Source organism: Polyodon spathula, chromosome 3, assembly GCF_017654505.1.
Source record: "Polyodon spathula isolate WHYD16114869_AA chromosome 3, ASM1765450v1, whole genome shotgun sequence".
NCBI classification, from domain to species: Eukaryota; Metazoa; Chordata; class Actinopteri; order Acipenseriformes; family Polyodontidae; genus Polyodon; species Polyodon spathula.
The window spans coordinates 21,034,148-21,045,137 of record NC_054536.1 but is presented as its reverse complement, the minus strand read 5'-3'; the positions used below and the strand labels follow the sequence as shown (position 1 = coordinate 21,045,137).

The 10,990-nt window shown below is 36.1% G+C and overlaps 1 protein-coding gene across 1 annotated transcript in view; it reads left to right on the top strand.

Annotated features, from left to right (window-relative positions):
- The first annotated feature begins 756 nt into the window (after positions 1-756).
- wnt9a (wingless-type MMTV integration site family, member 9A) overlaps positions 757-10,990 on the top strand; it is a 34,762-nt gene continuing 24,528 nt past the window's right edge. Inside the window, exon 1 of the mRNA XM_041244658.1 lies at positions 757-914. Within this exon, the coding sequence (XP_041100592.1) occupies positions 823-914 (92 nt within the window). The 5' untranslated portion in view covers positions 757-822. The remainder of the gene's footprint in view (positions 915-10,990) is intronic.

The following is a 10,990-nucleotide window of genomic DNA, read 5'->3' as shown; positions in this document are numbered from 1 at the left end:
TCAAAGTATATGGACTGTTTGGCCCCCTCAATTTTTGAGATAGTGAAAAAGTGAATAGGATTTTCCTTGGCCAATAAATGAACAAATAAATAAATAAATAAATAAATAAATAAATACAAATATTAAAGTTAAAACGTGAGAAAGCTTTGTATGGTAAAGCATATGAAAAACACAGTAAAGCACTGTATCTGCATGTATAGTGAATATACAATAAGCAAATATACCATGGATACTTCTCGCATTGTCTCAGATGCGCTACAAAAATATTATACGGCAGTATGAAAAAACTAATCTCAACTGTACCATAGATTTAATAAGTTTATATTTTAAAGTGCATGGATTTGTATTACATTAGGATGTATCACAGCAGAGTTTAATTAAGTTACAATTGCAGAATGAGTGTTAACATTGGGATCTTGGTGAACACAGTCTTGTCTGCTTAAATTCCTACTGGTATGGGCAGGTCATCCCTGATGTATCCTGTACATATGCATGGAAATAATAATACTACAGCTGTACTGGGATTGGAACCCAGATCTCCTGGCTCCTAGCCCTGTTATCACACCTTTGTAGCCCCACTCCACCTTATGACCTGCCTACTTTAGTATTGTACAGTATAAGAAATAATAGTCAGATCAGCTGATCTGTCTGAAATGTCCTCTGCCGCCCACCCTCTCTTTTTCTCTCTCTCGCCATATGGGAGGAGCTCTTGTAACAATCTCTGACTCTCGCTCACTCTATAAGAAGTGCAGATCGTAGAGCTGGGAACTTTACACAGAAACTCAGGAGAAACGAAATGATCTGCTCTGGAGCCGCAGCAAAATGCTGGATGGACACCTACTCCTGGGACGGTTATCATTCACAATTATAGTCCTCCTCATCAACTTGCCTGGACCAACCACTGCTTATTTTGGGTATTTATTTATTTATTTATTTAAACGTTAATTTATTATTATTATTATTATTATTATTATTATTATTATTATTATTATTATTATTATTATATATAATAATAATAATAATAATAATAATAATATAATAATAATAATAAAAATACATACGTACAAGTTTTGACAAAGCATTGTTATAACGTTTTAATGGATAGCGTAATGTTACGAGGTTCCTTTGGTGCATTTGTGCAGTATAGTAGGTTATTAACAGTATAATGTGTGTGTGTGTGTGTGTGTGTGTGTGTGTGTGTGTGTGTGTGTGTGCGTGTGCTTGTGCTTGTGCTTGTTTGTTTTAACAATATAAACAAAGAGTTTTGTTTTTCTATATACATTTTTTTTTTTTTTTTTGGAATCGGTATTTATAGTTAAGTAAATCTAGGACCATTGTAATGCTTTTGTTCTGTTTTCAAGTTCCATAACTTGAAAATGCTTCGATTTTTCGGATGTGTATAGTTCTATTATTGCTAGTGACTCTTTTGGTAACCTTAGTCTGTTGCCCGTTCAAGCAAACCCACTATATGGTTTCTTATATCTCACGACAGCAGTTTGCTATATTTTTTTCTTACATGTGTTTTTCATAAAAGTTTGTAATTCAGAAAAGTTTGGGTGCGCCTCATATGTTTTGTCTTTAAAATCTTTTTTCTTTCTTTCTGTAGTTGTAGTTTTGTTGTTTTTTTTTTTTTTTTTTTTTTTTTTTTTTTTCGCAGGCTGTTTAATTATTTGTACGGCACTATTAACCTGAGCATGTGTGCTTTTCTTCTGTTCGCCTAGTTGTAGTGTTTGAGGTTTCCTCCAACTTGTACACTGTCTTGTCATACGGACTGGATTAAGCTCTTTGGAAAAGAAAGAATAAAAAACTGCTGATGTTTGAGTTTTGGGCTGTAGACAGGTCTCTCATTTGTCATTGTTCTATGGCTGTGGAACTATATGTAGTGTTCTGGTATATGTGTTAAAGTGCTTATGGATGATTTACCTACAGCTGTGAAAGATTAGAAATTGCTGGGATCCGCGGATGCGTGCACGTGTTACCTTGTTTATTTTTTTTTTGCTCTTTTGCACTGGTTAGAGCAAGCACCTGAACGGGAGGCAGTAGGGACCGTTTTACACCCAATCAGGAAAAGACCGCACATTCTTTTCTTGAAATACTTGTAATCATCCACTGTGTAGCACTGTGAGTCCATTTAATAAACAATGCAGAATATCTCACAGCAGATGTTAACAATAATGCAAAGTATGCTTTATCAAAAAAGCAAACAAACAAACAAAAAACCGGTTTGCTATAAACCACCGTTTTTGCAACATATAGCAAACTTAGGTATTATCGTACTAATTAGCAGGAGGAAATAAAAACAAAAGCTATATGTGTGTGTGTGTGTGTGTGTGTGTGTGTGTGTGTGTGTGTGTGTGTGTGTTTTCTCAAATTCTGCAAAAATCTGTTCTACTTTTGTGGACATTAAAGTACAGCCTCTGTAAAGTATTTCATGTGTGTTCTGGTGTGTAGCCTTGCAGAACTATGCCTTCTGGTCAGCTGCAGTGGGGACTGAGAAAGTCTGTGGTCAGCAGGGCAACCTTTCTATCCAAATGGAAACGGGTCATACACTTTTAGGATGTGGTCAAGGGTATCTAATCTAACTTAATTTGACTTTTTTTGCTTGTTTAGTGGGGTGTGTATTATTATTATTATTATTATTATTATTATTATTATTATTTGCAATAACCTAAAGAGATTGAGAGAGAGAGAAAAAACGAGATTCTCAATACATAAACCTGAAAGAGGAAACATTACCTTCATAACCTGAATTTTGTTCAGCATTCATAACCTGAGAAAGTGAACCTGCATTTTTTGTTTTTTTAAGGATGGGCTTTTTTGCGGTGTGGGGGGAGGAATGCAAATGTTTAAATACATGTGTATGTCACAATATCAATGCTAGAATGCTTTTACATATCCCGAAATCAATCCTGTATTAATTTCCCAAATCAACCCCTCATTAACTACACGTCCAACATGTAGACTTTAGGGAGGAAAATTTTTCCAATGGTTAAAATCACATCTAAACAGATGCCAAGCAACTAGGACAAAAATAACGAATATATTTATACGATAAAACTATGAGTAGACAGTAAGTAAAATAAGATAAAAATATGTTACTTTGGAAAGATCATTTGTATACCCTAACAATGTTAACAGCTTTCCCAATAAAAGTATAACAACAACAAATACTGTTCATTTAGTATAGCCTAATGCTTCAAAACCTTACCTTATTAGAAGCCATATGTTCTTGTGTACTCATCCAGAACAGGTGAAGGGAGAGTTTCATTTTATTGTGGTACATTTCCTTAAATTAGTAGCATAGATTAAATGTGTTTGGACAACACAGCAACTCACAGCAATGTGTGGTTGTAAATGATAAGGCCCATAGATGTGCTGTTAGTCAGCGGAAGGGTTTTGGGATGTTTTGGGGAAATGGTTTGGTGTAAAAATCCTTAGCTGTACCTGCTCCATTCCATTGCCATTCTGAATCTGTATCCAGCAGGGTGTTCAGAAAACACAAGCCACACAAGCTTTCATATCTAATAGACCTCCAAATAAGAACACTCATAAAAACAACTTGCAGCTCACACCCATAATAGTAATCATTAGCAGTTACACATGAGCGAAACTTAAAAAGAGGACAATCCAGTTTAAAAAGATGTCTGCTTAGCAGATGAACCTGAAATAGTGAACTTCTAGAGACAGACCTTATGAACGCCCAGACTAAAATAAATACCTGCTGTGAGTGAAAGGCATTTGAGGCGTTCTCTGGTGCCGATTCATTCAAAATAGACCTCCAATGTTACACACTCGATTTCCCTTGTGCGGTGGACCATGAATATAAGACAAATAATATTTCTGCAGCTGAAATAGTGTATAGCTAGGGTGGAGTGGGAGTCCTGTATGCAGAGACTATAGTAATTGTTGACGGTTATACTGTGTTATACCTTTATACTCCTAAAGCCACAGTTAGTGTGCACCGGTTTGTTGTAGTGCACTGAAGTGTTGGAGGTATTGTCCATAGTGGAAAAAATGTATCTGAACATTTAGCTATTTGGAAGACTGGTCTTAACATTTCACATTGAATGTATTCAGGTTTTTTTAGTATTTATAAATTCAGCACTATTGAGTGTTTCATAGTTATGGATGATATTTTTCTGTTTGTGGTGCTGGGAAGTTTTGAAACTGCTTATTAAATCTCAATTTTATTTATTGCTGTGAAACACATGTAATATATAAAACCATTGACCTCCCGGTTCTGCTGAAAGTGGTAACTCTTCTTTCTAGTTATGATTCTTAATATTATCATTTTCTGTTCTCAATTTAAGTAGCTGGGGGGGGGGTATTTCCCCAATTCACCCAAGGGGGACTGTACCATAATTGAACGGGATTCCACCTTCCCTCGTCCAACTTTTCTCTCTTATTATGAAAACTTGGTAAAATCGGAAATGAAATCTGCAAATCAAAATGCATGCGGTTTGAAAGGCTCAAAGCCCTGTATAAATAAATACTGTTGTTCAGTTGTGGTCAGGCTAGAACTGAAAATGAAATGACTTTGATCTGCTTTTTACAGTCCCTGCTTGATTTTATATACTCAGCTCTCTTGTAGATTTATTTAAGTTTTCAGACTGCTGGAGTTTTTCTTTTTCTGGTTGCACGATATTTTTTTGTCATGTATAATAACAGCCTGTGCAACAATGGTTTGGACATTTCTCCTCAAACTGGTTTCTGTTGCTGATCGTTTGAGCTTGTGTTCACTCCTGCCTGAGCCTCAAATCAGCACTGAGCTTTAAAGAGAGAATGTCAAAATGGTGAGAAAAATAAGACTGTGCTCATGGAAAGATGAAGAAAGTGTTCAATTTAGTCAATTGGTTATCCAAGATGACAACCTGTTTTAATAGTATGGTGTCTCATCCTATTGTATACAAAAAAAAAAAAAAAAATGTGAAGAGATCCCAGTAAACTGCTTTTAAGAAACCCAAGGAGAGGGGAGATAGTGAACCAGAATCAGAAGTGTTTTTTATTTTTTCATCATGATCGTTGACACTTGATCCATTCACACTTAGCCCTTTACCATTATGGTTTGTGAATTTTGTCCAGTTGAATTCCCTTTGAGACATTATGTGTGTGATCAACAGCTGTCAACAGCTGACATCCTGTAGTGATGTAGCCAGGAGCAGAGCCTGGGTAGTGCTATAGAAATGTCCTTTCTGAATGTTCTTTCATTGAATAGTGCAGAGATGTGTTAAGATGATGTCTTCCTGTGATGTTTGATTTAATAGTGCCATCAAACAGGGAAATTACACAGGTCATAAAGTTGATAAATCACTAGGCATTGTACATAGAAGATTGTCTTGTGAAACCAGTAGTGTTATATCAAATATGTCTACTAAAACATGTGCTTCAATAGTGCAAACTCAAACTTTTTATCACAGCTGTTGAAAAACATATTTTGTAATATTATATTACCCTTAACCCTAGCCCTAATCTCTCATTAACTGACATTACTGGGAAATCCACATGATAATTACTAGGTGATTCCCATTAGTGATTGTCTGGTTAATATAAAGTGTGACCTTTACCATAACTGGCCACAGAAAACAGGGCCTGTAATGGTGGTCTGTGACTGTTGTTGTTTTAGTGAAGACTTGAAGATGAAAAGAGCTATATTTTAGAAAACTTTCTCACGGGTTAGCTCCAGGTTGCGATGAGCAAAGGGTGCCTTTTACTAAAGCATTAGCTCCATTGCAAAGTTTTTTCCAAGTTCTGTAAAGACAGTAAAATAAATTGAAAAATGAGTGGGTTACAGCCCTATTTAAGGTATGTTTCACAGTGCTGTGCCAAACATGAAATGCATGCTATGGTGCATCCAATATTACTTTTTTTGTTGTTGTGTGTAAATGTTAAGACATGGGTAAGTATTGGTAAAAATAGCTGTTTTTTTAAGTAGAAAACCCAACATCAGTGTTACAAAATGAGAAACAAACAATTGTGGTGACCTTACATTATTTTGTCGGAATCTGTGTTAGAGTACACCATTAAAGTTTATTTAGTGCAAGTGAAATGGTTAACTCATTTTATTTGGAGGACTAAAAGCTAGAGGTCTTCACAGGTCTATCCGGACCCGAGACCTGACCCCTACGGAATGGGTTGTCACGCAACATTCGGGTTGGGTCGGGTCCGATTTAGTTTACTCAGTAATACACAAGCTGTCGATTACTATTAAACAGGTTCTCTTTGGTATTAAAATCATTGTTTGTAATTCCTGTTGCATGGATTGGCTTCCCCCAGTAGCACATGACATGGCTTGCAGAGCGCAGAAGCAGACACATGACTCATATCGAAGGGGTTTCTTTGGATCATTCTTTAAAAGTCAGAGTAATGGATTTGTTTATGAAGGACGTAAAAGAAAAACTTAAGAAATTAATTCCATGAACAAAAAACTGCAAAACACAAATTATCTCAATTCCATTTGCTTTTGTGTTAAGTTTGTAATAAAATCACGCATTTTCGAGACTGTACTTCATTTGATTTTCAGATAATGTATTTATCTTTGTATCTTTTACACAAATATATGTTTAATTTTACAGTCCTCTATGTAGGTTCATGATGGAATAAACACTGTCGTTCAGCCAGATTTCCAGGTTGACTGGAAAAAAACACTGTTTTAATACTGTATCAAGTCAGTGTATATACTAAGCTGGGGAAAGGAAAAGTGTTCCACTGTTTTTCCGGGCCGTGTCGGATCCAGGTCTAATAGCAAGAATTTTACGTCAGTTCGGGTCAGGTAAATAATTGTCGGTTCGTGGTTGGGTCAAGTTGATTAATTTGGACCCTTGAAGACCTCTACTAAGAGCTAAATTAAATATGAAAAAATCAAATTTTGCCCTCAAGATGAAGTTTGGACTAACCAAATACCACTGACTTGAAATGCTACTTTCCTTTGCTTTGAAAAGCACAACTTCAAATTCAAAAGATTTGTTGTTGTTGTTGTTTCACCTGAAAACACAGAAACATTAAACTTTCCATTAACACAGCTCTCTGACTCTCAGGATGTGTCAGTAAGGCTGGAGTAATTCAGCTTTTTTTCCCCCATGCAATTAAAGTCCCGTCAGTCTAAATGAATGGCAGCTTTACATGTCACTGACAATCAGGAAGCAAAACAAGCGGAGTCCTGAAGTAAGAAATTGAGAGAGGTAACATTATGCAGTCTTACCCAACTCTTTAAAATGTAAATGTATCCAGCATATGTGGCGAAGGAATGAGCTACTCCAAATGACATGTGAGCTCTCAGATTAATAGAGGGGGACAGAGCAAAAAGAGGTATGAAGTGTACAAGGTTATCCAACGGAAACAGGTCCTGGAAATGCCATATAAAAGTAGTAATACCAACATAAAATTACGAGTTATAAAGATTTTAAAATTATGACTTTCTGTTATGTGGAATGTAATAAATGAGAACCAAAATGGTGAGTTTTTTTTCCCCCTTCGTTTTCCAATACCATTTCCATGTCTGTTTAAGTGTTTAAAGTTAAATTTCAGTTTTTGTTTGCTTGTTCAGCTACAAAAAGGCACAAGTAAACCTCATGTTATTACTTTATGAAACCGTGTCTATGGCAACAGTTTGCTGCGAAGAAATTGCAATTGGTTTCAGCTTTCTGTACCGGTACTATTTTTTTTTGGAAATAAACAAAACAATGTTTAACTTGAACTGCTATTTCTGGCATCCTTTGTTTTGTAGTTAATTCAAGTGGTAAAGTAAGGCCTACACAACATATTCTTTACTCCTGGGATATTTTTCTACTTTAGCCTGTTACATATTGTAAGGTCTTGCTGTAAAATAAAGGTGCGCGCGCGTGCATGGTTCCAGCCGCTGGGTCTGGTCCTTATTGTCAAGGGCAATGTATTCATACTCCCATTGACTGTGTAAAATTACATCTTGTAACTACAGGCATTAATTTGAGTTAGGAGGACTAAAAATATGTGACAGACTGGTATGTGAATTTTCTGTTATGCAGTATACATAGCTAGGAGTAAAACTTACAATTCACTCAACCATAAACAGATGGAGGGGCCACTGCAGCTACTTGGGAACTGGGCAAGAGCTGAATGTTTCATCAACAAAGATCTCTAGACACCAAATAGATGGGATTCTTACCTGTAGAAATTTCTATTTTTGGAAGGAGTCGTTGCCAGAAGGGAAATATGTCATGGTTTCTTAAGTCTGGTCAGTTTAATGTTAATTCTGCTCTTGGTACTATGGTAGAAAATTATTGACCCAAGGAAAGACTGTTGTTACCAACAGATAGCTATAATGCCCTGGAGGTAACAATAGCCTCCCTGAGGGGCATTTAATTTTCCACTTTGGCTTAGTCTGCAGTACATATTTAATATATGAATCAGTCAAGAAAATAAGTGAAGTAAGGTTGGATAGTAAATACAACTTTATATTAAGGTTGGACAATAATGGCATTTTCAGTTATTGTCTGCAAATTATCATGACAATCGTAATTATTATCAGCTGAATAAATAAAATATTTAAAATTCTTGTAATTTATCAAATTTGCATTTGAGCAGCATGATAACCCCCAGTCTAAGTCACTGAGTTTACCAAATGTATTAATAAAATGAAACAAAATTGCTAACGTTACCCTGAAGCATTTGTTTTCTTTACTTGTGTGGCGAATCTGCCATTAAGAGAATCAAACTGGGTTTAATATATATATATACACACACACACACACACACACACACACACACACACACACACACACACACACACTATTAGGAACATTGTATGGTTCAACATGGTACCGAAGAACATACGTTGTCAATATATTTATTGTATAGGAAGGTAATCTTCACTTGAGACAAGATAATACGTTGATGTGTTTTTTTACAATAGCAACACCATGGGGACAGATATGTATAGCATATATTCTGAGCACCCTCTTATTTTCCCAATGCAGTGCATAGGCTGCAGTATAGTAGTCGTGGCTTTACCGTGTTTTAAAACAAAGAAATCATAGAAGCAGCACAGTTGTTTAGACTATATTACACGTGTGACATATGGTTGTATTTTTTTTGTTGTTGTTTTCTTTTTACAATTACATTCAATTTACGTAAAAAAAATAAAAATCCTGCATTAAAATGTTTAATAGTCAATAGTTCCACTTCTTACAGTGAGCTAGCATTTTTAAACTTCTTGGTCCACCATGCTAATTGCAGCATGGGTTGTAATTTCATACCAGCCACACCAGGCCAATTCCATTATAGCCTGTGTTGGCATTGCTGGAATTTCAATAGAGCCAGCTCTCGTATCAGGCTTCTTCCGTTGGCTTTCAACTGCATATCATTCTGGAGCACACATTTTTTACTGCACCCAGATACCTCTAGACCTTCATCTCTCCATACACCCGACCTCTCCACTCCGCCTGCACTAGAAGACTGGCTGTACCTCCTCCACGCTCCTCTGCCTCCAGAGCCCGCTCCTTCTCCACCCTCGCTCTGCAGTGGTGGAATGACCTTCCTATGGATGTCAGGACTGCCCAGTCCCTGACCACCTTCCGACGTCTCCTCAAGACACACCTCTTCAGACAACACCTGTAAAACTCAACTCTTTCCTTCTGGTCAATACAGCACTCAGCCGTTAATGCACTTTAACTTGCACTTATCTGCTTCCTATGTTACTGTATTTAATCCTGCATTTAACCCAATCTGTAGTGTTTTGTATTTCACTTGCACTCTTATCTAACCCTGATGTAACTGTAAGCACTGTTATCTGCCCCGATATCAAATTGTACTGTGTTTTGTATTTTCTCTTATTAGGACTGAAGTCATTGTATTTTCTATCTTGCTCTTAATTGTAATGTAATTCTTGATATGTATTTTTTTATGCAACTGTAAGTCGCTCTGGGTAAGGGCATCTGCTAAGAAATAAATAATAATAATTTGTCAACAGTGATATGCATAGTGAATTCTCATATTGACTAGTTGTACTTTATGGCATTTTCAAAATGAAACTTCACGTGTCACTTCTAAGTATACTCAATTTTAAAATGTAGGGGCTGTTATTTACTTAACTACACACTTGAAAGAATGATCATTTTTCTTTTCAATGTACCGGTACTTTAACCTGCTGTGTGATTGTAGTGTTCACATGGTCTTGTGTTATTTCCTAAAGCCATATTCTAATCTTATTAAAAATATAGGCACCTGAAGGAGCAATCTGCAGTTTTAAAGCTGGTGTATTCATGACTTTCAGTGTCTCCATATTATAATGATCACTCTACATATCTCTCCTTCATGGTGTTTGCACCACCAGGGCATTGATGCTTAACACTGTGTTGTCTCGGTTGCAGCTCCAGGATTCAGCAAGGTAACCCCCTGGATGTGTTGACAACACTTGTTTAGTCTAGGAAACTGTAGGACTCATGGCTGCACACAGACAGTGATCACCTCTGTTACACTGTATCTGCATTTTCAAGAAACTGCTGCTTTTGTCCAGCAGGGGGTTCTGTTAACCCTTTCACAGAGGCTACAGAGTGAGATTACCAGCTGAACTTGCAGTCTGTAGAGCTTTGTTTGGTTAGTAGTTTCTAAAATGTGTGGTTTTAAATATTATTATTAATCAAATTAAAGCACAATCACTATTTGTTATGTTTTTTCTCGTGTTATTTTTTTGTTGCAATAAATATTGATTATATCAATCAATATCAATATTTATTTGATATAGCACCTTTCATAGCTGACCACCATCACAAAGCGCTTTGTAAGATAGTGAGGAACAATGCATAATGCATTAAATACAGGTCATAGTACATTTAATATAACATTAAAAAAAAACAAAAACAATGAAAATACATTAAATAAAAGGCTAGAATCATACGAATAAGATGGAGTAAAAAACCTGAAATTGCAATTTACACAACAGCTAATAACAGATACCAGGCTGATAGAGAATTAAAAGCAAGAGAGAACAAGTAGGTCTTGAAAGTTGATTTGAAGC